General features: G+C 50.9%; 1 protein-coding gene across 3 annotated transcripts in view; it reads left to right on the forward strand.

Annotated features, from left to right (window-relative positions):
• TTC31 (tetratricopeptide repeat domain 31) overlaps window positions 1-26,065 on the forward strand; it is a 220,685-nt gene that overhangs the window by 162,777 nt on the left and 31,843 nt on the right. For all 3 annotated transcript variants that reach the window (XM_063925756.1, XM_063925765.1, XM_063925774.1), the window contains 7 exons: window positions 12,668-12,751; window positions 14,610-14,675; window positions 15,394-15,483; window positions 20,805-20,909; window positions 20,992-21,177; window positions 23,709-23,757; window positions 24,577-24,667. In XM_063925756.1, the coding sequence (XP_063781826.1) occupies window positions 12,668-12,751; window positions 14,610-14,675; window positions 15,394-15,483; window positions 20,805-20,909; window positions 20,992-21,177; window positions 23,709-23,757; window positions 24,577-24,667 (671 nt within the window). The remainder of the gene's footprint in view (window positions 1-12,667; window positions 12,752-14,609; window positions 14,676-15,393; window positions 15,484-20,804; window positions 20,910-20,991; window positions 21,178-23,708; window positions 23,758-24,576; window positions 24,668-26,065) is intronic.

Below are 26,065 nucleotides of genomic sequence, written 5' to 3' on the forward strand. Positions count from 1 at the left end.
AGGTGGCGTTGATAGGTAGATGGTATGAGGAATGAGTATAGAGGAAGGTGGCATTGATAGGTAGATGGAAAGAGTATAGAGGAAGGTGGCATTGATAGGTAGATGGTATGAGGAATGAGTAGAGGAAGGTGGATAGGGGAGTAGATTTTGAGGAATGAGTATAGAGGAAAGTGCCATTGGTAGGTAGATGGTATGAGGAATGAGTATAGAGGAAGGTGGCATTGGTAGGTAGATGGTATGAGGAATGAGTATAGAGAAAGGTGGCATTGGTGAGTAGATGGCATGAGGAATGAGTATAGAGGAAGGTGGCATTGGTGAGTAGATGGTATGAGGAATTAGTATAGAGGAAGGAGGCATTGGTAGGTAGATGGTAGGAGGAATGAGTATAGAGTAAGGTGGCTTTGGTAGGTAGATGGTATGAGAAATTAGAATAGAGTAAGGTGGCATTGGTAGGTAGTTGGTATGAGGAATGAGTATAGAGGAAGGTGGATTGGGGAGTAGATGGTATGAGGAATGAGTATAGAGGAAGGTGGCATTGATAGGTAGATGGTATGAGGAAGGTGGATTGGGGAGTAGATGGTATGAGGAATGAGTATAGAGTAAGGAGGCATTGGTAGGTAGATGGTATGAGGAATGAGTATAGAGGAAGGTGGCATTGATAGGTAGATGGAATGAGTATAGGGGAAGGTGGCATTGATAGGTAGATGGTATGAGGAATGAGTAGAGGAAGGTGGATTGGGGAGTAGATGGTGTGAGGAATGAGTATAGAGGAAGGTGGCATTGGTAGGTAGATGGTATGAGGAATGAGTATAGAGGAAGGTGGCATTGGTGAGTAGATGGTATGAGGAATGAGTATAGAGGAAGGTGGCATTGGTGAGTAGATGGTATGAGGAATGAGTATAGAGGAAGGAGGCATTGGTAGGTAGATGGTATGAGGAATGAGTATAGAGTAAGGTGGCTTTGGTAGGTAGATGGTATGAGGAATTAGAATAGAGGAAGGTGGCATTGGTTAGTAGATGGTATGAGGAATGAGTATAGAGGAAGGTGGTAATGGTAGATAGATGGTATGAGGAATGAGTATAGAGGAAGGTGGATTTGGGAGTAGATGGTATGAGGAATGAGTATAGGGGAAGGTGGGTAGGTGAGTAGATGGTATGAGGAATGAGTATAGAGGAAGGTGGCATTGGTGAGTAGATGGTATGAGGAATGAGTAGAGTAAGGTGGCATTGGTGAGTAGATGGTGTGAGGAATGAGTATAGAGGAAAGTGCCATTTGGTAGGTAGATGGTATGAGGAATGAGTATAGAGGAAGGTGGCATTGGTGAGTAGATGGTATGAGGAATGAGTATAGAGGAAGGTGGCGTTGATAGGTAGATGGTATGAGGAATGAGTATAGAGGAAGGTGGCATTGGTAGGTAGTTGGTATGAGGAATTAGAATAGAGGAAGGTGGCATTGGTTAGTAGATGGTATGAGGAATGAGTATAGAGGAAGGTGGTATTGGTAGATAGATAGTATGAGGAATGAGTATAGAGGAAGGTGGTATTGGTGAGTAGATGGTATGAGGAATGAGTATAGAGGAAGGTGGCATTGGTGAGTAGATGGAATGAGTATAGAAGAAGGTGGCATTGAACGGTAGATGGTATGAGGAGTATAGAGGAAGGTGGTATTGGTAGGTAGATGGTATAAGGAATGAGTATAGAGGAAGGTGGATTGGGGAGTAGATGGTATGAGGAATGAGTATAGAGGAAGGTGGCATTGGTGAGTCGATGGTATGAGGAATGAGTATAGAGGAAGGTGGCATTGGTAGGTAGATGGTATGAGGAATGAGTATAGAGGAAGGTGGATTGGGGATTAGATTTTATGAGGAATGATTATAGAGGAAGGTGGCATTGGTAGGTAGATGGTATGAGGAATGAGTATAGAGAAAGGTGGCATTGGTGAGTAGATGGCATGAGGAATGAGTATAGAGGAAGGTGGCATTGGTAGGAAGATGGTATGAAGAATGACTATAGAGGAAGGTGGCATTGATAGGTAGATGGAAAGAGTATAAAGGAAGGTGGCATTGATAGGTAGATGGTATGAGGAATGAGTAGAGGAAGGTGGATAGGGGAGTAGATTTTTTTGAGGAATGAGCATAGAGGAAAGTGCCATTGGTAGGTAGATGGTATGAGGAATGAGTATAGAGGAAGGTGGCATTGGTAGGTAGATGGTATGAGGAATGAGTATAGAGAAAGGTGGCATTGGTGAGTAGATGGCATGAGGAATGAGTATAGAGGATGGTGGCATTGGTGAGTAGATGGTATGAGGAATTAGTATAGAGGAAGGAGGCATTGGTAGGTAGATGGTAGGAGGAATGAGTATAGAGTAAGGTGGCTTTGGTAGGTAGATGGTATGAGAAATTAGAATAGAGGAAGGTGGCATTGGTAGGTAGTTGGTATGAGGAATGAGTATAGAGGAAGGTGGCATTGGTGAGTAGATGGTTTGAGGAATGAGTATAGACGAAGGTGGGGTTGATCGGTAGATGGTATGAGGAATGAGTAGAGGAAGGTGGCATTGGTTAGTAGATGGTATGAGGAATGGGTATAGAGGAAGGTGGTATGTGTAGATAGATGGTATGAGGCATGAGTATAGAGGAAGGTGGATTGGGGAGTAGATGGTATGAGGAATGAGTATAGAGGAAGATGGGTTGGTGAGTAGATGGTATGAGGAATGAGTATAGAGGAAGGTGGCATTGGTGAGTAGATGGTATGAGGAATGAGTAGAGTAAGGTGGCATTGGTGAGTAGATGGTGTGAGGAATGAGTACAGAGGAAAGTGCCATTGGTAGGTAGATGGTATGAGGAATGAGTATAGAGGAAGGTGGCATTGGTGAGTAGATGGTATGAGGAATGAGTATAGAGGAGGGAGGCATTGGTAGGTAGATGGTATGAGGAATGAGTATAGAGTAAGGTGGCTTTGGTAGGTAGATGGTATGAGGAATTAGAATAGAGAAAGGTGGCATTGGTAGGTAGATGGTATGAGGAATGAGTATAGAGGAAGGTGGTATTGGTAGGTAGATGGTATGAGGAATGAGTATAGAGGAAGGTGGCATTGGTGAGTCGATGGTATGAGGAATGAGTATAGAGGAAGGTGGCATTGGTGAGTAGATGGAATGAGTATAGAGGAAGGTGGCATTGGTAGGTAGATGGTATGAAGAATGAGTATAGAGGAAGGTGGCATTGGTAGGTAGATGGTATGAGGAATGAGTATAGAGGAAGGTAGCATTGGTAGGTAGATGGTGTGAGGAATGAATATAGAGGAAGGTGGCATTGGTAGGTAGTTGGTATGAAGGAGTATAGAGTAAGGTGGCATTGGTAGGTAGATGGTATGAGGAATGAGTATAGAGGAAGGTGGCATTGGTAGGTAGATGGTATGAGTAATGACTATAGAGGAAAGTGGCATTGGTGAGTAGATGGTATGAGGAATGAATATAGAGGAAGGTGGCATTGGTGAGTAGATGGAATGAGTATAGATGAAGGTGGCATTGGTGAGTAGATGGTGTGAGGAATGAGTATAGAGGAAGGTGGCATTGGTGAGTAGATGGTATGAGGAATGAGTATAAAGATAGGTGGCATTGGTAGGTAGATGGTATGAGGAATGAGTATAGAGTAAGGTGGCATTGGTAGGTAGATGGTATGAGGAATGAGTATAGAGGTAGATGGAATGAGTATAGAGGAAGGTGGCATTGATAGGTAGATGGTATGAGGAATAAGTATAGAGGAAGGTTGCATTGGTGAGTAGATGGTATGAGGAATGAGTATAGAGGAAGGTGGCATTGGTGAGTAGATGGTATGAGGAATGAGTGTAGAGGAAGGAGGCATTGGTAGGTAGATGGTATGAGGAATGAGTATAGAGGAAGGTGGTATTGGTAGATAGATGGTATGAGGAATGAGTATAGAGGAAGTTGGATTGGGGAGTAGATTTTATGAGGAATGAGTATAGAGGAAGGTGGCATTGGTAGGAAGATGGTATGAAGAATGAGTATAGAGGAAGGTGGCATTGATAGGTAGATGGTATGAGGAATGAGTAGAGGAAGGTGGATAGGGGAGTAGATTTTATGAGGAATGAGTATAGAGGAAAGTGCCATTGGTAGGTAGATGGTATGAGGAATGAGTATAGAGGAAGGTGGCATTGGTAGGTAGATGGTATGAGGAATGAGTATAGAGAAAGGTGGCATTGGTGAGTAGATGGCATGAGGAATGAGTATAGAGGAAGGTGGCATTGGTGAGTAGATGGTATGAGGAATTAGTATAGAGGAAGGAGGCATTGGTAGGTAGATGGTAGGAGGAATGAGTATAGAGTAAGGTGGCTTTGGTAGGTAGATGGTATGAGAAATTAGAATAGAGGAAGGTGGCATTGTTAGGTAGTTGGTATGAGGAATGAGTATAGAGGAAGGTGGCATTGGTGAGTAGATGGTATGAGGAATGAGTATAGAGGAAGGTGGGGTTGATAGGTAGATGGTATGAGGAATGAGTATAGAGGAAGGTGGCATTGATAGGTAGATGGTATGAGGAAGGTGGATTGGGGAGTAGATGGTATGAGGAATGAGTATAGAGGAAGGTGGCATTGGTAGGTAGATGGTATGAGGAATGAGTATAGAGGAAGGTGGCATTGGTAGGTAGATGGTATGAGGAATGAGTATAGAGTAAGGAGGCATTGGTAGGTAGATGGTATGAGGAATGAGTATAGAGTAAGGTGACATTGGTAGGTAGATGGTTTGAAGAATGAGTATAGAGGAAGGTGGCATTGATAGGTACATGGAATGAGTATAGAGGAAGGTGGCATTGATAGGTAGATGGTATGAGGAAGGTGGATTGGGGAGTAGATGGTATGAGGAATGAGTATAGAGGAAGGTGGCATTGGTAGGTAGATGGTATGAGGAATGAGTATAGAGGAAGGTGGCATTGGTGAGTAGATGGTATGAGGAATGAGTATAGAGGAAGGAGGCATTGGTAGGTAGATGGTATGAGGAATGAGTATAGAGGAAGGTGGTATTGGTAGATAGATGGTATGAGGAATGAGTATAGAGGAAGGTGGATTGGGGAGTAGATGGTATGAGGAATGAGTATAGAGGAAGGTGGCGTTGATAGGTAGATGGTATGAGGAATGAGTATAGAGGAAGGTGGCATTGATAGGTAGATGGAAAGAGTATAGAGGAAGGTGGCATTGATAGGTAGATGGTATGAGGAATGAGTAGAGGAAGGTGGATAGGGGAGTAGATTTTGAGGAATGAGTATAGAGGAAAGTGCCATTGGTAGGTAGATGGTATGAGGAATGAGTATAGAGGAAGGTGGCATTGGTAGGTAGATGGTATGAGGAATGAGTATAGAGAAAGGTGGCATTGGTGAGTAGATGGCATGAGGAATGAGTATAGAGGAAGGTGGCATTGGTGAGTAGATGGTATGAGGAATTAGTATAGAGGAAGGAGGCATTGGTAGGTAGATGGTAGGAGGAATGAGTATAGAGTAAGGTGGCTTTGGTAGGTAGATGGTATGAGAAATTAGAATAGAGGAAGGTGGCATTGGTAGGTAGTTGGTATGAGGAATGAGTATAGAGGAAGGTGGATTGGGGAGTAGATGGTATGAGGAATGAGTATAGAGGAAGGTGGGGTTGATAGGTAGACGGTATGAGGAATGAGTATAGAGGAAGGTGGCATTGATAGGTAGATGGTATGAGGAAGGTGGATTGGGGAGTAGATGGTATGAGGAATGAGTATAGAGTAAGGAGGCATTGGTAGGTAGATGGTATGAGGAATGAGTATAGAGGAAGGTGGCATTGATAGGTAGATGGAATGAGTATAGGGGAAGGTGGCATTGATAGGTAGATGGTATGAGGAATGAGTAGAGGAAGGTGGATTGGGGAGTAGATGGTGTGAGGAATGAGTATAGAGGAAGGTGGCATTGGTAGGTAGATGGTATGAGGAATGAGTATAGAGGAAGGTGGCATTGGTGAGTAGATGGTATGAGGAATGAGTATAGAGGAAGGTGGCATTGGTGAGTAGATGGTATGAGGAATGAGTATAGAGGAAGGAGGCATTGGTAGGTAGATGGTATGAGGAATGAGTATAGAGTAAGGTGGCTTTGGTAGGTAGATGGTATGAGGAATTAGAATAGAGGAAGGTGGCATTGGTTAGTAGATGGTATGAGGAATGAGTATAGAGGAAGGTGGTAATGGTAGATAGATGGTATGAGGAATGAGTATAGAGGAAGGTGGATTTGGGAGTAGATGGTATGAGGAATGAGTATAGGGGAAGGTGGGTAGGTGAGTAGATGGTATGAGGAATGAGTATAGAGGAAGGTGGCATTGGTGAGTAGATGGTATGAGGAATGAGTAGAGTAAGGTGGCATTGGTGAGTAGATGGTGTGAGGAATGAGTATAGAGGAAAGTGCCATTTGGTAGGTAGATGGTATGAGGAATGAGTATAGAGGAAGGTGGCATTGGTGAGTAGATGGTATGAGGAATGAGTATAGAGGAAGGTGGCGTTGATAGGTAGATGGTATGAGGAATGAGTATAGAGGAAGGTGGCATTGGTAGGTAGTTGGTATGAGGAATTAGAATAGAGGAAGGTGGCATTGGTTAGTAGATGGTATGAGGAATGAGTATAGAGGAAGGTGGTATTGGTAGATAGATAGTATGAGGAATGAGTATAGAGGAAGGTGGTATTGGTGAGTAGATGGTATGAGGAATGAGTATAGAGGAAGGTGGCATTGGTGAGTAGATGGAATGAGTATAGAAGAAGGTGGCATTGAACGGTAGATGGTATGAGGAGTATAGAGGAAGGTGGTATTGGTAGGTAGATGGTATAAGGAATGAGTATAGAGGAAGGTGGATTGGGGAGTAGATGGTATGAGGAATGAGTATAGAGGAAGGTGGCATTGGTGAGTCGATGGTATGAGGAATGAGTATAGAGGAAGGTGGCATTGGTAGGTAGATGGTATGAGGAATGAGTATAGAGGAAGGTGGATTGGGGATTAGATTTTATGAGGAATGATTATAGAGGAAGGTGGCATTGGTAGGTAGATGGTATGAGGAATGAGTATAGAGAAAGGTGGCATTGGTGAGTAGATGGCATGAGGAATGAGTATAGAGGAAGGTGGCATTGGTAGGAAGATGGTATGAAGAATGACTATAGAGGAAGGTGGCATTGATAGGTAGATGGAAAGAGTATAAAGGAAGGTGGCATTGATAGGTAGATGGTATGAGGAATGAGTAGAGGAAGGTGGATAGGGGAGTAGATTTTTTGAGGAATGAGCATAGAGGAAAGTGCCATTGGTAGGTAGATGGTATGAGGAATGAGTATAGAGGAAGGTGGCATTGGTAGGTAGATGGTATGAGGAATGAGTATAGAGAAAGGTGGCATTGGTGAGTAGATGGCATGAGGAATGAGTATAGAGGATGGTGGCATTGGTGAGTAGATGGTATGAGGAATTAGTATAGAGGAAGGAGGCATTGGTAGGTAGATGGTAGGAGGAATGAGTATAGAGTAAGGTGGCTTTGGTAGGTAGATGGTATGAGAAATTAGAATAGAGGAAGGTGGCATTGGTAGGTAGTTGGTATGAGGAATGAGTATAGAGGAAGGTGGCATTGGTGAGTAGATGGTTTGAGGAATGAGTATAGACGAAGGTGGGGTTGATCGGTAGATGGTATGAGGAATGAGTAGAGGAAGGTGGCATTGGTTAGTAGATGGTATGAGGAATGGGTATAGAGGAAGGTGGTATGTGTAGATAGATGGTATGAGGAATGAGTATAGAGGAAGGTGGATTGGGGAGTAGATGGTATGAGGAATGAGTATAGAGGAAGATGGGTTGGTGAGTAGATGGTATGAGGAATGAGTATAGAGGAAGGTGGCATTGGTGAGTAGATGGTATGAGGAATGAGTAGAGTAAGGTGGCATTGGTGAGTAGATGGTGTGAGGAATGAGTACAGAGGAAAGTGCCATTGGTAGGTAGATGGTATGAGGAATGAGTATAGAGGAAGGTGGCATTGGTGAGTAGATGGTATGAGGAATGAGTATAGAGGAGGGAGGCATTGGTAGGTAGATGGTATGAGGAATGAGTATAGAGTAAGGTGGCTTTGGTAGGTAGATGGTATGAGGAATTAGAATAGAGAAAGGTGGCATTGGTAGGTAGATGGTATGAGGAATGAGTATAGAGGAAGGTGGTATTGGTAGGTAGATGGTATGAGGAATGAGTATAGAGGAAGGTGGATTGGGGACTAGATGGTATGAGGAATGAGTATAGAGGAAGGTGGCATTGGTGAGTCGATGGTATGAGGAATGAGTATAGAGGAAGGTGGCATTGGTGAGTAGATGGAATGAGTATAGAGGAAGGTGGCATTGGTAGGTAGATGGTATGAAGAATGAGTATAGAGGAAGGTGGCATTGGTAGGTAGATGGTATGAGGAATGAGTATAGAGGAAGGTAGCATTGGTAGGTAGATGGTGTGAGGAATGAATATAGAGGAAGGTGGCATTGGTAGGTAGTTGGTATGAAGGATTATAGAGTAAGGTGGCATTGGTAGGTAGATGGTATGAGGAATGAGTATAGAGGAAGGTGGCATTGGTAGGTAGATGGTATGAGTAATGACTATAGAGGAAAGTGGCATTGGTGAGTAGATGGTATGAGGAATGAATATAGAGGAAGGTGGCATTGGTGAGTAGATGGAATGAGTATAGATGAAGGTGGCATTGGTGAGTAGATGGTGTGAGGAATGAGTATAGAGGAAGGTGGCATTGGTGAGTAGATGGTATGAGGAATGAGTATAAAGATAGGTGGCATTGGTAGGTAGATGGTATGAGGAATGAGTATAGAGTAAGGTGGCATTGGTAGGTAGATGGTATGAGGAATGAGTATAGAGGTAGATGGAATGAGTATAGAGGAAGGTGGCATTGATAGGTAGATGGTATGAGGAATAAGTATAGAGGAAGGTTGCATTGGTGAGTAGATGGTATGAGGAATGAGTATAGAGGAAGGTGGCATTGGTGAGTAGATGGTATGAGGAATGAGTGTAGAGGAAGGAGGCATTGGTAGGTAGATGGTATGAGGAATGAGTATAGAGGAAGGTGGTATTGGTAGATAGATGGTATGAGGAATGAGTATAGAGGAAGGTGGATTGGGGAGTAGATGGTATGAGGAATGAGTATAGAGGAAGGTGGCGTTGATAGGTAGATGGTATGAGGAATGAGTATAGAGGAAGGTGGCATTGATAGGTAGATGGAAAGAGTATAGAGGAAGGTGGCATTGATAGGTAGATGGTATGAGGAATGAGTAGAGGAAGGTGGATTGGGGAGTAGATTTTATGAGGAATGAGTATAGAGGAAGGTGGCATTGGTAGGAAGATGGTATGAAGAATGAGTATAGAGGAAGGTGGCATTGATAGGTAGATGGTATGAGGAATGAGTAGAGGAAGGTGGATAGGGGAGTAGATTTTATGAGGAATGAGTATAGAGGAAAGTGCCATTGGTAGGTAGATGGTATGAGGAATGAGTATAGAGGAAGGTGGCATTGGTAGGTAGATGGTATGAGGAATGAGTATAGAGAAAGGTGGCATTGGTGAGTAGATGGCATGAGGAATGAGTATAGAGGAAGGTGGCATTGGTGAGTAGATGGTATGAGGAATTAGTATAGAGGAAGGAGGCATTGGTAGGTAGATGGTAGGAGGAATGAGTATAGAGTAAGGTGGCTTTGGTAGGTAGATTGTATGAGAAATTAGAATAGAGGAAGGTGGCATTGTTAGGTAGTTGGTATGAGGAATGAGTATAGAGGAAGGTGGCATTGGTGAGTAGATGGTATGAGGAATGAGTATAGAGGAAGGTGGGGTTGATAGGTAGATGGTATGAGGAATGAGTATAGAGGAAGGTGGCATTGATAGGTAGATGGTATGAGGAAGGTGGATTGGGGAGTAGATGGTATGAGGAATGAGTATAGAGGAAGGTGGCATTGGTAGGTAGATGGTATGAGGAATGAGTATAGAGGAAGGTGGCATTGGTAGGTAGATGGTATGAGGAATGAGTATAGAGTAAGGAGGCATTGGTAGGTAGATGGTATGAGGAATGAGTATAGAGTAAGGTGACATTGGTAGGTAGATGGTTTGAAGAATGAGTATAGAGGAAGGTGGCATTGATAGGTACATGGAATGAGTATAGAGGAAGGTGGCATTGATAGGTAGATGGTATGAGGAAGGTGGATTGGGGAGTAGATGGTATGAGGAATGAGTATAGAGGAAGGTGGCATTGGTAGGTAGATGGTATGAGGAATGAGTATAGAGGAAGGTGGCATTGGTAGGTAGATGGTATGAGGAATGAGTATAGAGTAAGGAGGCATTGGTAGGTAGATGGTATGAGGAATGAGTATAGAGTAAGGAGGCATTGGTAGGTAGATGGTATGAGGAATGAGTATAGAGTAAGGTGACATTGGTAGGTAGATGGTTTGAAGAATGAGTATAGAGGAAGGTGGCATTGATAGGTACATGGAATGAGTATAGAGGAAGGTGGCATTGATAGGTAGATGGTATGAGGAAGGTGGATTGGGGAGTAGATGGTATGAGGAATGAGTATAGAGGAAGGTGGCATTGGTAGGTAGATGGTATGAGGAATGAGTATAGAGGAAGGTGGCATTGGTAGGTAGATGGTATGAGGAATGAGTATAGAGTAAGGAGGCATTGGTAGGTAGATGGTATGAGGAATGAGTATAGAGTAAGGTGACATTGGTAGGTAGATGGTTTGAAGAATGAGTATAGAGGAAGGTGGCATTGATAGGTACATGGAATGAGTATAGAGGAAGGTGGCATTGATAGGTAGATGGTATGAGGAATGAGTAGAGGAAGGTGGATTGGGGAGTAGATGGTGTGAGGAATGAGTATAGAGGAAGGTGGCATTGGTAGGTTGATGTTATGAGGAATGAGTATAGAGGAAGGTGACATTGGTGAGTAGATGGTATGAGGAATGAGTATAGAGGAAGGTGGCATTGGTGAGTAGATGGTATGAGGAATGAGTATAGAGGAAGGAGGCATTGGTAGGTAGATGGTATGAGGAATGAGTATAGAGTAAGGTGGCTTTGGTAGGTAGATGGTATGAGGAATTAGAATAGAGGAAGGTGGCATTGGTTAGTAGATGGTATGAGGAATGAGTATAGAGGAAGGTGGTATTGGTAGATAGATGGTATGAGGAATGAGTATAGAGGAAGGTGGATTGGGAAGTAGATGGTATGAGGAATGAGTATAGAGGAAGGTGGGTTGGTGAGTAGATGGTATGAGGAATGAGTATAGAGGAAGGTGGCATTGGTGAGTAGATGGTATGAGGAATGAGTAGAGTAAGGTGGCATTGGTGAGTAGATGGTTTGAAGAATGAGTATAGACGAAAGTGCCATTGGTAGGTAGATGGTATGAGGAAGGTGGCATTGGTAGGTAGATGGTATGAGGAATGAGTATAGAGGAAGGTGGCATTTGTGAGTAGATGGTATGAGGAATGAGTATAGAGGAAGGTGGCATTGGTGAGTAGATGGTATGAGGAATGAGTATTGAGGAAGGTGGCATTGGTGAGTAGATGGAATGAGTATAGAGGATGGTGGCATTGGTGAGTAGATGGTGTGAGGAATGAGTATAGAGGAAGGTGGCAGTGGTGAGTTGATGGTATGAGGAATGAGTATAGAGGAAGGTGGCATTGGTAGGTAGATGGTATGAGGAATTAGAATAGAGGAAGGTGGCATTGGTAGGTAGATTGTATGAGGAATGAGTATAAAGGAAGGTCGCATTGGTGAGTAGATGGTATGTGGAATGAGTATAGAGGAAGGTGGCATTGGTAGGTAGATGGTATGAGGAATGAGTATAGTGGAAGGTGGTATTGGTGAGTAGATGGAATGAGTATAGAAGAAGGTGGCATTGATAGGTAGCTGGTATGAGGAATGAGTATAGAGGAAGGGGGCATTGGTAGGTAGATGGTATGAGGAATGAGTATAGAGGAAGGTGGCATTGGTAGGTAGATGGTATGAGGAATGAGTATAGAGGAAGGTGGCATTGGTGAGTAGATGGTATGAGGAATGAGTATAGAGGAAGGTGGCATTGGTGAGTAGATGGTATGAGGAATGAGTATAGAGGAAGGTGACATTGACTTGAGGTTGAATGGTGAATGAACTGGTCATGGAGTTAGCTATCATTTATAGGGGAGATAGTGGAGTATACCCTTGTTAAGTATAAAATGGCACAAATTTGTTGACTTGAGTTTATCTGTCGGTTGAGTTGAGAGGAAGGTGATATGTACGGATACAGGTTGGGTAGACCTTGTTTGAAGAGCAATATACGTAATGTGGACATGTCTGGGTTAGATGATTGAGTTGGGAGGAAGGTAGTTCTAATAGCTGGGATTAGATGGTTTAAGGATTGCCTTGATAGGAGAGGTTTTTTACACAATTGGACTAATTAGTTGTGTGGGAGAAATGTGGTGGGGTTGTTGGATGTTGGGATGAATTTGTTCAGAGGAAAGTGGTATTAATGTGTGACGGCTGGATTTTCCCTTACTCGCTATTTTAGGATAAATTTGCTTTAGGCAATAGCTGGTTAGATGGTGAAAGGGCTTCAATATGAGGATGACATTCAGATGTGTCTGCAATCTGTCTCTTCATGTGTACAATGCAGGAAGCCGACAGAAACGCTAGAGAACTTATAGAAGAAGAGGAGAAAGAGAAGGAGAAAGCAGACAAGAAACGACAGAAAAAGAAGGTAATATAGAGTTCATATGACATCAGTTGAACCCGATTCATATAAACTAGCAGGCTTCATTCCATGGAATTCCCCACATTGACTTCTCCCAATCCTCAAAGCTCTTCTATCTATTATTTCTTTCCCCTCATTCCGCATAGCTCTCCCTTCTCCTTTATTTTTCATTCCTCGTAGCTCTTCTGTCTACTATTTCCTTTCCCTTGTTCCACATAGCTCTCCCTTCTCCTTTATTTCTCATCATTCATTCCTCATAGCTCGTGTCTATTATTTCCTTCCCCTCGTTCTTCTTAGCTCTCCCTTCTCCTTTATTTCTCATCCTTCATTCCTCATAGCTCTTCTCTCTATTATTTCCTTCCCCTTGTTCCTCATAGCTCTCCCTTCTCCTTTATTTCTCATCATTCATTCCTCATAGCTCTTGTGTCTATTATTTCCTTCCCTTCGTTCCACATAGCTCTCCCTTCTCCTTTATTTCTCATTATTCATTCCTCATAGCTCTTGTCTATTATTTCCTTCCCCTCGTTCCGCATAGCTCTCCCTTCTCCTTTATTTCTCATTCCTCATAGCTCTTCTATTATTTCCTTCCCCTCGTTCCGCATAGCTCTCCCTTCTCCTTTATTTCTCATTCCTCATAGCTCTTCTATCTATTATTTCCTTCCCCTCGTTCCGCATAGCTCTCCCTTCTCCTTTATTTCTCATTCCTCATAGCTCTTCTATTATTTCCTTCCCCTCGTTCCGCATAGCTCTCCCTTCTCCTTTATTTCTCATCCTTCGTTCCTCATATCTCTTCTGTCTGTTATTTCCTTCCCCTCGTTCCGCATAGCTCTCCCTTCTCCTTTATTTCTCATCCTTCGTTCCTCATATCTCTTCTGTCTGTTATTTCCTTCCACTCGTTCCGCATAGCTCTCCCTTCTCCTTTATTTCTCATCCTTCGTTCCTCATATCTCTTCTGTCTGTTATTTCCTTCCCCTCGTTCCGCATAGCTCTCCCTTCCCCTCGTTCCGCATAGCTCTCCCTTCTCCTTTATTTCTCATTCCTCATAGCTCTTCTATTATTTCCTTCCCCTCGTTCCGCATAGCTCTCCCTTCTCCTTTATTTCTCATTCCTCATAGCTCTTCTATTATTTCCTTCCCCTCGTTCCGCATAGCTCTCCCTTCTCCTTTATTTCTCATTCCTCATAGCTCTTCTATTATTTCCTTCCCCTCGTTCCGCATAGCTCTCCCTTCTCCTTTATTTCTCATCATTCATTCCTCATAGATCTTCTATCTATTATTTCCTTCCCCTCGTTCCGCATAGCTCTCCCTTCTCCTTTATTTCTCATTCCTCATAGCTCTATTATCTATTATTTCCTTCCCCTCGTTCCACATAGCTCTCCCTTCTCCTTTATTTCTCATTCCTCATAGCTCTTCTCTCTATTATTTCCTTCCCCTTGCTCCTCTTAGGCTCTTCTTTCTCCTTTATTTCCCATCCCTCATTCCTCACAACTCTTCTCTCCTTTATTGACCTCCCCTCGTTCTTCTTAGCTCTCCCTTCTCCTTTATTTCCCTTCTCTCGTTTCACAGGCTGCACATTAGGTGCCATTGTCCTATCAGGAATTAGAGTGGGAGATGGGTCAGTGGCTCTTGTGAGGGAACTCCCAGCCTGTTATCTGGTGTGCGCTGCAGAAGACCGCCATCAGGCCCCAGTATTCTGTGGGAAGTAAACTCCACCCCACAGACGGCTCCTCTCTCCCATTCTCTGAGGGCGGGCATTACTGGGGGCTGTGTGCGACTGCTTGTAGTGGCGCAGTAATATCCAGGCTCACTGCTATACGACTGTGTCTGGTGTAAATAATATTCTGCTTATGTGTCTAACGTTTCAGAGGCAGAAAGATCGGATCCGCCAGCAGAAGCTGCAGGAGAGTGCGAAGGCGCAGGATGGCGATCCGGTCAGTGAGGGGCTGTCTCCTGGGGGATGTCTCTGGCATTGCATTATTTACCAATATTTGTACAGACGCATTTGGCGCACGCATTTGTCCCTCCTCCCAACCTGCAAAAGTTGTGAGTTATGCATACGGGGCACCTCCAGATGTCCAAAAATTCTGAAGTGCAACAGTAAAGGAATTTATGTAGCTGCCCAATTGATACACCATGCGGACAAGTGTAGACTGAACCCCCCCTTATTGTTTACTATTCATTCGTACACTTAGTTACTAAACAGAGTAACCTGAAGCAGCGAATCACGTCACACCATATAATAAGATCCCCATTAGTACACGAGATACAGGGAATATAGACAGAGGCTCGCGGCTTCAGCTTACAGAGGTGACGCCACGTCTGAGGCATTCTGTTGCGGTCCATGGGCCAAGCCTCTCACCTCATAACTTGGCAGCTCATTCTGCATACATGCTGAGGGTTATATGTATCTATGGGGTCACACAGATGCTTCTGACTGCAGCCATAACTGATACATACCCTTACCTACAGACCTGTATCATACTTCCCTTCCACATGCGAATGACCAGGTTCCCTCTCCCTATGCTGTATAATATATGTGACATCTTATTCCTGCCAGCCAGGGACGGGTGACCGGATGAGCAAACGCCGCTGATTGCCAAACACTTGGGGAAGTGAGAATTAATTTCATGTTTTTGTTTATTTAATTAGGTCCCAACCTCAGGAACTATTAATAATGATTATGTGGCAACAATACCTGCAGTGGTTACTCCAGATCCTGCGTGCCCCCGTGTTAGTGAGGTGAGATCCGGAACGCTTTGCTCATTGCTGATGCTAGATAACCAAGATCACTAGAAGGGGCACTTAATGTATTTACAGCCTCTGCAATGTGTTCAATTAGTGTGAAAATACAGATAAATATTATCGCTTAACCAGATAGTCCTCATCTATTATATAATCAGTTACTGTGTCAGTCTAGCAGCTGCTCACTGAGAGCTAGAGGGGGTCCCCTCTCTCACAGCTCTCACTGGCTGCCTGACACACAGCCCCCCTCCCTCACAGCTCTCACTGGCTGCCTGACACACAGCCCCCCTCCCTCACAGCTCTCACTGGCTGCCTGACACACAGCCCCCCTCTCTCACAGCTCTCACTGGCTGCCTGACACACAGCCCCCCTCCCTCACAGCTCTCACTGGCTGCCTGACACACAGCCCCCCCCCCTCACAGCTCTCACTGGCTGCCTGACACACAGCCCCCCTCCCTCACAGCTCTCACTGGCTGCCTGACACACAGCCCCCTCCCTCACACCTCTCACTGGCTGCCTGACACACAGCCCCCCTACCTCACACCTCTCACTGGCTGCCTGACACACAGCCCCCCTACCTCACACCTCTCACTGGCTGCCTGACACACAGCCCCCCTACCTCACACCTCTCACTGGCTGCCTGACACACAGCCCCCCTCCCTCACAACTCTCACTGGCTGCCTGACACACAGCCCCCCTCCCTCACAGCTCTCACTGGCTGCCTGACACACAGCCCCTCTCCCTCACAGCTCTCACTGGCTGCCTGACACACAGCCCCCTCCCTCACACCTCTCACTGGCTGCCTGACACACAGCCCCCTCCCTCACACCTCTCACTGGCTGCCTGACACACAGCCCCCCTCCCTCACAGCTCTCACTGGCTGCCTGACACACAGCCCCCCTCCCTCACAGCTCTCACTGGCTGCCTGACACACAGCCCCCTCCCTCACACTTCTCACTGGCTGCCTGACACACAGCCCCCCTACCTCACACCTCTCACTGGCTGCCTGACACACAGCCCCCTCCCTCACACCTCTCACTGGCTGCCTGACACACAGCCCCCCTCCCTCACAGCTCTCACTGGCTGCCTGACACACAGCCCCCCTCCCTCACAGCTCTCACTGGCTGCCTGACACACAGCCCCCTCCCTCACACTTCTCACTGGCTGCCTGACACACAGCCCCCCTACCTCACACCTCTCACTGGCTGCCTGACACACAGCCCCCCTCCCTCACACCTCTCACTGGCTGCCTGACACACAGCCCCCCTCCCTCACAGCTCTCACTGGCTGCCTGACACACAGCCCCCTCCCTCACAGCTCTCACTGGCTGCCTGACACACAGCCCCCTCCCTCACACCTCTCACTGGCTGCCTGACACACAGCCCCCCTCCCTCACAGCTCTCTCTGGCTGCCTGACACACAGCCCCCCTCCCTCACAGCTCTCACTGGCTGCCTGACACACAGCCCCCCTCCCTCACAGCTCTCACTGGCTGCCTGACACACAGCCCCCTTCCCTCACAGCTCTCACTGGCTGCCTGACACACAGCCCCCCTCCCTCACAGCTCTCACTGGCTGCCTGACACACAGCCCCCCTCCCTCACAGCTCTCACTGGCTGCCTGACACAGAGCCCCCCTCCCTCAAAGCTCTCACTGGCTGCCTGACACACAGCCCCCTTCCCTCACAGCTCTCACTGGCTGCCTGACACACAGCCCCCCTCCCTCACACCTCTCACTGGCTGCCTGACACACAGCCCCCCTCCCTCACAGCTCTCACTGGCTGCCTGACACACAGCCCCCTCCCTCACAGGTCTCACTGGCTGCCTGACACACAGCCCCCCTCCCTCACAGCTCTCACTGGCTGCCTGACACAGAGCCCCCCTCCCTCAAAGCTCTCACTGGCTGCCTGACACACAGCCCCCTTCCCTCACAGCTCTCACTGGCTGCCTGACACACAGCCCCCCTCCCTCACACCTCTCACTGGCTGCCTGACACACAGCCCCCCTCCCTCACAGCTCTCACTGGCTGCCTGACACACAGCCCCCTCCCTCACAGGTCTCACTGGCTGCCTGACACACAGCCCCCCTCCCTCACAGCTCTCACTGGCTGCCTGACACACAGCCCCCCTCCCTCACAGCTCATACTGACTGCCACACAGCCCCCCTCCCTCACAGCTCTCACTGGATGCCTGACACACAGTCCCCCTCCCTCACAGCTCTCACTGGCTGCCTGACACACAGTCCCCCTCCCTCACAGATCTCTCTGGCTGCCTGACTTACTACCCCCCTCCCCTCATAGCTCATACTGACTGTCACACAGCCTACCTACCTAACAGATCTCACTGGCTGCCTGACACACAGCCCCCTCCCTCACAGCTCACTTGCTGCCTGACTTACTACCCCCCTACCCTCATGGCTCATACTGTTGTCACACAGCCTCCCTACCTAACAGATCTCACTGGCTGCCTGACACACAGCTCCCTCCCTCACAGCTCTCACTGGCTGCCTGACACACAGCCCCCCTCCCTCACAGCTCATACTGACTGCCTGCCACACAGCCCCCTCCCTCACAGCTCTCACTGGCTGCCTGACACACAGCCCCCTTCCCCCACTGCTCTCACTGGCTGCTTGACACAAGATCCCCTCCCCTCCCAGCTCTCACTGGCTGCCTGACACACAGCCCCCCTCCCTCACAGCTCTCACTGGCTGCCTGACACACAGCCCCCCTCCCTCACAGCTCATACTGACTGCCTGCCACACAGCTCATACTGACTGCCACACAGCCCCCTCCTTCATAGCTCTCACTGGCTGCCTGACACACAGCCCCCTCCCTCATAGCTCTCACTGGCTGCCTGACACACAGCCCCCTCCCTCATAGCTCTCACTGGCTGCCTGACACACAGCCCCCTCCCTCACAGCTCATACTGACTGCCACACAGCCCTCCTCCCTCACAGCTCTCACTGGCTGCCTGACACACAGTCCCCCTCCCTCACAGCTCTCACTGGCTGCCTGACACACAGTCCCCCTCCCTCACAGATCTCTCTGGCTGCCTGACTTACTACCCCCCTCCCCTCATAGCTCATACTGACTGTCACACAGCCTCCCTACCTAACAGATCTCACTGGCTGCCTGACACACAGCCCCCTCCCTCATAGCTCTCACTGGCTGACTGACACACAGCCCCCCTCCCTCACAGCTCTAACTGGCTGCCTGACTTACTAACCCTCTTCCCCTCACAGCTCATACTGACTGTCACACAGCCTCCCTCCCTCACAGCTCTCACTGGCTGCCTGCCACACAACCCCCTCCCTCAGCTCTCACTGGCTGCCTGCCACACAGCCACCCTCCCTCATAGATTATACTGACTGCCACACAGCCCCCTTCCCTCACAGCTCTCACTGGCTGCCTGCCACACAGCCCCCCTCTCTCACAGCTCATACTGACTGCCACACAGCCCCTCTCCATCACAGCTCTCACTGGCTGCCTGACACACAGCCCCCCTCCCTCATAGCTCTCACTGGCTGCCTGACACACAGCCCCCCTCCCTCACAGCTCTCACTGGCAGCCTGACTTACTGCCCCGCTCCCCTCACAGCTCATACTGACTGCCGCACAGCCCCCCTCCCTCACAGCTCTCACTGGATGCCTGACACACAGCCCCCCTCCCTCACAGTTCTTACCGGCTGCCTGACACACAGCCCCCCTCCCACACAGCTCTCAGTGGCTGCCTGACACACAGCCCCCCTCCCTCACAGCTCTCAGTGGCTGCCTGACACACAGCCCCCCTCCCTCACAGCTCTCACTGGCTGCCTGACTTACTACCCCCCTCCCCTCACAGCTCATACGGACTGCCTCACAGCTCCCACTGGCTGCCTGCCACACAACCCCCTCCCTCACAGCTCCCACTGGCTGCCTGCCACACAACCCCCTCCCTCAGCTCTCACTGGCTGCCTGCCACACAGCCCCCCTCCCTCACAGCTCATACTGACTGCCACACAGCCCCCCTTCCTCATAGCTCTCACTGGCTGCCTAACACACAGCCCTCTCCCTCATAGCTCTCACTGGCTGCCTGACACACAGCCCCCCTCCCCTCACAACTCTCACTGGCTGCCTGACACACAGCCCCCCTCCCTCACAGCTCTCACTGGCTGCCTGACACACAGCCCCCCTCCCTCACAGCTCTCACTGGCTGCCTGTCACACAGCCCCCCTCCCTCATAGCTCTCACTGGCTGCCTGACACACAGCCCCCCTCCCAGCTCTCACTTGCTGCCTGACGCACAGCCCCCTCCCTCGCAGCTCTCACTGGCTGCCTGACACACAGTCCCCCTCCCCTCACAGCTCTCACTGGCTGCCTGACACACAGTCCCCCTCCCCTCACAGCTCTCACTTGCTGCCTGACACACAGCCCCCCTCCCTTACAGTTCTCAGTGACTGCCTGACACACAGCCCCCCTCCCAGCTCTCACTGGCTGCCTGACACACAGCCCCCTCCCAGCTCTCGCTGGCTGCCTGACACACAGCTCTCCTCTCCTCACACTGGCTGTAAACCCCCCCTCCCCCACACACAGCTCTCAGTGGCTGCCTGACTTACTAACCCCCCAACCCTCACAGCTCTCACTGGCTGCCTGACACACAGCCCCCTCACACACACAGCTCTCAGTGGCTGCCTGACTCACTGTCGTCCCCCCTACACACACACACACACACACAGTTTGCACTGGCTGCCTGACACACAGCTTCACCACCCCTCGCACTGGCTATTACCCCCACACACATACTCACAGCTTTCAGTGGGGAGAGAAAAGGGAGGTAGGGGACAGAGACGAGAAGACTATAGGGAGGAAAGGAAGACAGATGAGAGAGACAGGGTTGGGGGCGGGGTGTGTTAATGGGAAGCTAGTAGAAGGCATCTGTCAGTACCCCTACTGTCTCCCCACCTGTGAAGCACACCCCTACCAACCAATGGAGTGAGGGACAGAAATTACAGAAGGGGGCCAGAGAGAGACGGAGAGGAAGGGGTGAGAGATCAGAGAGATGGAAGGGGGACAGATCACAAAGAAAATAGAGACAGAGATGAAAGAGAGATAGACAGGGAGCTGGTAAAAGGAGGGACAGGGAGGCAGGTGTGGAGGTGGGGGCAAAGAAATGGGGAGGTGGGGAAGCGAGAAAGAGAATGGAGATGGCTGGCACAGTAGCTAGTGGCCTGGCAAGTGACGGGGTCCGGTGTACTATTAAAGTGTAATAGACTTGGACTGCAAGTAGTATTATGGTCAGCCAGCTATAACCCGGTGACGGACTTTTACATCATATATCCCTTATTAGGTACTGACCTCGGCAACTGTTAATAATGATTGTGTGGCTGTAGAGTCTGCAGTAGTAGTGGATGCAGACGCTGTGTCTACCGATGCCAGCGACTCTGGTAATGAGGTGAGTGGTGGTACATGACTCCAGTTTTCCACTCTCTCCCTGGTTACCCTTCCCCTCAATTCATACACATTCCTTCTCGCAGGATGATCTGGATCTTGGAAGCTCATTTGTTCGCAAGGTACAGATAAAGATGGAAAACAAACCGAAACGAGAACGGAAAAATCGAAGTAAAGAGCCATCACGTGATAAAGTGCTGGACAGGTCTCAGGAGAGTGTGTGTGATGAGCAGGAGACCTGTGCCAAGGACCAGGCGCCAATACCAAATAACGTACGGAGTTTTTCTTCTCCATCCAATACTTTACCCTCTCCTTCTCCCCGCCAGCCTGCCATCTCCTTCTCCCCCCCCCCCCCCCAGCCTGCCATCTCCTTCTTCTCCTCCCCACAGCCTGCCATCTCCTTCTCCTCCCCACAGCCTGCCATCTCCTTCTCCTCCCCACCAGCCTGCCATCTCCTTCTCTTCCCCACCAGCCTGCCATCTCCTTCTCCTCCCCACCAGCCTGCCATCTCCTTCTCCTCCCCACCAGCCTGCCATCTCCTTCTCCTCCCCACCAGCCTGCCATCTCCTTCTCCTCCCCACCAGCCTGCCATCTCCTTCTCTTCCCCACCAGCCTGCCATCTCCTTCTCGCCGGCCTGCCATCTCCTTCTCTTCCCCACCAGCCATCTCCTTCTCTTCCCCACCAGCCATCTCCTTCTCTTCCCCACCAGCCTGCCATCTCCTTCTCCTCCCCACCAGCCTGCCATCTCCTTCTCCTCCCCACCAGCCTGCCATCTCCTTCCTCCCCACCAGCCTGCCATCTCCTTCTCCTCCCCACCAGCCTGCCATCTCCTTCTCCTCCCCACCAGCCTGCCATCTCCTTCTCCTCCCCACCAGCCTGCCATCTCCTTCTCCTCCCCACCAGCCTGCCATCTCCTTCTCCTCCCCACCAGCCTGCCATCTCCTTCTCCTCCCCACCAGCCTGCCATCTCCTTCTCCTCCCCACCAGCCTGCCATCTCCTTCTCCTCCCCACCAGCCTGCCATCTCCTTCTCCTCCCCACCAGCCTGCCATCTCCTTCTTCTCCCCACCAGCCGGCCATTTCCTTCTCCTCCTCACCAGCCTGCCACCTCCTTCTCCTCCTCACCAGCCTAGCCTGTCATCTCCTTCTCCTCCTCACCAGCCTGCCATCTCCTTCTCCTCACCAGCCTGCCATCTCCTTCTCCTCCTCCTCACCAGCCTGCCATCTCCTTCTCCTCACCAGCCTGCCATCTCCTTCTCCTCCTCACCAGCCTGCCATCTCCTTCTCCTCCCCACCAGCCTGCCATCATCTTCTACTCACCAGCCTGCCATCTCCTTCTCCTCCCCACCAGCCTGCCATCTCCTTCTCCTCCCCACCAGCCTGCCATCATCTTCTACTCACCAGCCTGCCATCTCCTTCTCCTCCCCACCAGCCTGCCATCTCCTTCTCCTCCCCACCAGCCTGCCATCTCATTCTCCTCCTCACCAGCCTGCCATCTCCTTCTCCCCACCAGCCTGCCATCTCATTCTCCTCCTCACCAGCCTGCCATCTCATTCTCCTCCTCACCAGCCTAGCCTGTCATCTTCTTCTCCTCCCCACCAGCCTAGCCTGTCATCTCCTTCTCCTCCCCACCAGCCTGCCATCTCCTTTTCCTCCCCACCAGCCTGCCATCTCCTTTTCCTCCCCACCAGCCTGCCATCTCCTTCTCCTCCCCACCAGCCTACTTTCTTTCTCCTCCCCACCAGCCTGCCATCTCCTTCTCCCCCCCACCAGCCTGCCATCTCCTTCTCCTCCCCACCAGCCTGCCATCTCCTTCTCCTCCCCACCAGCCTACCATCTCTTTCTCCTCCCCACCGGCCTGCCATCTCCTTCTCCTCCCCACCAGCCTGCCATCTCCTTCTCCTCCCCACCAGCCTGCCATCTCCTACTCCTCCCCACTAGCCTGCCATCTCCTTCTCCTCCCCACCAGCCTGCCATCTCCTTCTCCTCCCCACCAGCCTGCCATCTCCTTCTCCTCCCCACCGGCCTGCCATCTCCTTCTCCTCCCCACCAGCCTGCCATCTCCTACTCCTCCCCACCTGCCTGCCATCTCCTTCTCCTCCCCACCAGCTTGCCATCTCCTTCTCCTCCCCACCAGCCTGCCATCTCCTTCTCCTCCCCACCAGCCTACTTTCTTTCTCCTCCCCACCAGCCTGCCATCTCCTTCTCCCCCCCACCAGCCTGCCATCTCCTTCTCCTCCCCACCAGCCTGCCATCTCCTTCTCCTCCCCACCAGCCTACCATCTCTTTCTCCTCCCCACCGGCCTGCCATCTCCTTCTCCTCCCCACCAGCCTGCCATCTCCTTCTCCTCCCCACCAGCCTGCCATCTCCTACTCCTCCCCACTAGCCTGCCATCTCCTTCTCCTCCCCACCAGCCTGCCATCTCCTTCTCCTCCCCACCAGCCTGCCATCTCCTTCTCCTCCCCACCGGCCTGCCATCTCCTTCTCCTCCCCACCAGCCTGCCATCTCCTACTCCTCCCCACCTGCCTGCCATCTCCTTCTCCTCCCCACCAGCTTGCCATCTCCTTCTCCTCCCCACCAGCCTGCAATCTCCTTCTCCTCCCCACCAGCCTGCCATCTCCTTCTCCTCCCCACCAGCCTGCCATCTCCTTCTCCTCCCCACCAGCCTGCCATCTCCTTCTCCTCCCCACCAGCCTGCCATCTCCTACTCCTCCCCACTAGCCTGCCATCTCCCTCCAGCCATTTGTGCGTCTTCCTCTCCCTTTCTCAGTCGCTTTTTACCGTCAGTGTGTCTCTTTCAGGGAAGTCGTGTGAGCCAGTATAACATACAAAGCAGCATGGATTTAGCAAGTAAGTATATATACAGCCCTGCCCCTCCCTCCAACCCCGCTGTATACATCCCCACCCCCTCCCTCCACTCCCACTGCCTCTCCCTCCAACCCCACTGTATACATCCCTGCCCCTCCCTCCACTCCCACTGCCCCTCCTTCCAACCCCACTGTATACAGCTCTGCCCCTCCTTCCAACCCCACTGTATACAGCCTTGCCCACTCCCACTGTATACAGCCCCGCCCCCTCCCTCCACTCCCACTGTATACAGCCACGCCCCCTCCCTCCACTCCCACTGTATACATCCCTGCCCCCTCCCTCCAACCCCACTGTATACAGCCTTGCCCACTCCCACTGTATACAGCACTGCCCCCTCACTCCAACCCCACTGTATACAGCCTTGCCCACTCCCACTGTATACAGCCCCGCCCCCTCCCTCCACTCCCACTGTATACAGTCCAGCCCCTCCCTCCACTCCAACTGTGTACAGCCCCGCCCCATATCTCCACTCCCACTGTGTACAGCCCCGCCCACTCCCACTGTACAGCCCCGCCCACTCCCTCCACTCCCACTGTATACATCCCCACCCCCTCCCTCCACTCCCACTGTATACAGCCCTGCCCACTCCCACTGTGTACAGCCCCGCCCCCTCTCTCCACTCCCTGTGTACATCCCCACCCCCTCCCTCCACTTCCACTGTATACAGCCCCACCCCTCCCTCCACTCCCACTGTATACAGCCCCGCCCACTTCCACTGTATACAGCCCCGCCCCCTCCCTCTTTGCAATCCATACAGCATACAGCACTTTCCTATGTGTAACTGCACTTGCTCTCTTGCAGATATTGGGAATAATTTGGCCAGTAAGGGGCTCTTTAAGGAATCTCTGAGTTATTTTGCAGAAGCAATAAAGTTAAACCCAGTGGAGTACAGGTGTGTTACCAGCAGATGGCGCTCTGCGGTCTTTGTATAAGAATAATGGCTAGTCATTATTATTTGCTGTGAGTGTATGCCTTCCTGCCTCATCTGTCACTCTCGTAACCCTCTTGGGCCCCCTCAGTCTCTCTCATAGCCTACCTGGCCCCCTCGGTGTCTCTCGTTGCTCGCCTGGCCCCCTCGGTGTCTCTCGTTGCTCGCCTGGCCCCCTCGGTGTCTCTCGTTGCTCGCCTGGCCCCCTCGGTGTCTCTCGTTGCTCGCCTGGCCCCCTCGGTGTCTCTCGTTGCTCGCCTGGCCCCCTCGGTGTCTCTCGTTGCTCGCCTGGCCCCCTCGGTGTCTCTCGTTGCTCGCCTGGCCCCCTCGGTGTCTCTCGTTGCTCGCCTGGCCCTTTCGGTGTCTCTCATGGCCGCCCGTGCCCCCTCGGTGTCTCTTGTTGCTTGCCTGGCCCTTTCGGTGTCTCTCATGGCCGCCCGTGCCCCCTCGGTGTCTCTTGTTGCTTGCCTGGCACCCTCTGTGTCTCTCATAGCCTGCCTAGCCCCCTCTGCGCCTCTCGTAGCCTGCCTAGCCCCCTCTGCGCCTCTCGTAGCCTGTCTAGCCCCCTCTGCGCCTCTCGTAGCCCGCCCGTCCCGCTCTGCGCCTCTCGTAGCCCGCCCGTCCCGCTCTGCGCCTCTCGTAGCCCGCCCGTCCCGCTCTGCGCCTCTCGTAGCCCGCCCGTCCCGCTCTGCGCCTCTCGTAGCCCGCCCGTCCCGCTCTGCGCCTCTCGTAGCCCGCCCGTCCCGCTCTGCGCCTCTCGTAGCCCGCCCGTCCCGCTCTGCGCCTCTCGTAGCCCGCCCGTCCCGCTCTGCGCCTCTCGTAGCCCGCCCGTCCCGCTCTGCGCCTCTCGTAGCCCGCCCGTCCCGCTCTGCGCCTCTCGTAGCCCGCCCGTCCCGCTCTGCGCCTCTCGTAGCCCGCCCGTCCCGCTCTGCGCCTCTCGTAGCCCGCCCGTCCCGCTCTGCGCCTCTCGTAGCCCGCCCGTCCCCCTCTGCTCCTCTCGTAGCCTGCCCGGGCCCCTCTGCGCCTCTCTTAGCTCGCCCGGCCCCCACTGTGCCTCTCGTAGCCCGCCCGGCCCCCACTGTGCCTCTCGTAGCTCGCCCGGCCCCCACTGTGCCTCTCGTAGCTCGCCCGGCCCCCACTGTGCCTCTCGTAGCCCGCCCGGCCCCCACTGTGCCTCTCGTAGCCCGCCCGGCCCCCACTGTGCCTCTCGTAGCCCGCCCGGCCGCTCTGTGCCTCTCGTAGCCCGCCCGGCCGCTCTGTGCCTCTCGTAGCTCGCCCGGCCCCTCTGTGCCTCTCGTAGCTCGCCCGGGCCCCCTCTGTGCCTCTCGTAGCTCACCCGGGCCCCCTCTGTGCCTCACGTAG

Source organism: Pseudophryne corroboree, chromosome 1, assembly GCF_028390025.1.
Source record: "Pseudophryne corroboree isolate aPseCor3 chromosome 1, aPseCor3.hap2, whole genome shotgun sequence".
Lineage (NCBI taxonomy): Eukaryota > Metazoa > Chordata > Amphibia > Anura > Myobatrachidae > Pseudophryne > Pseudophryne corroboree.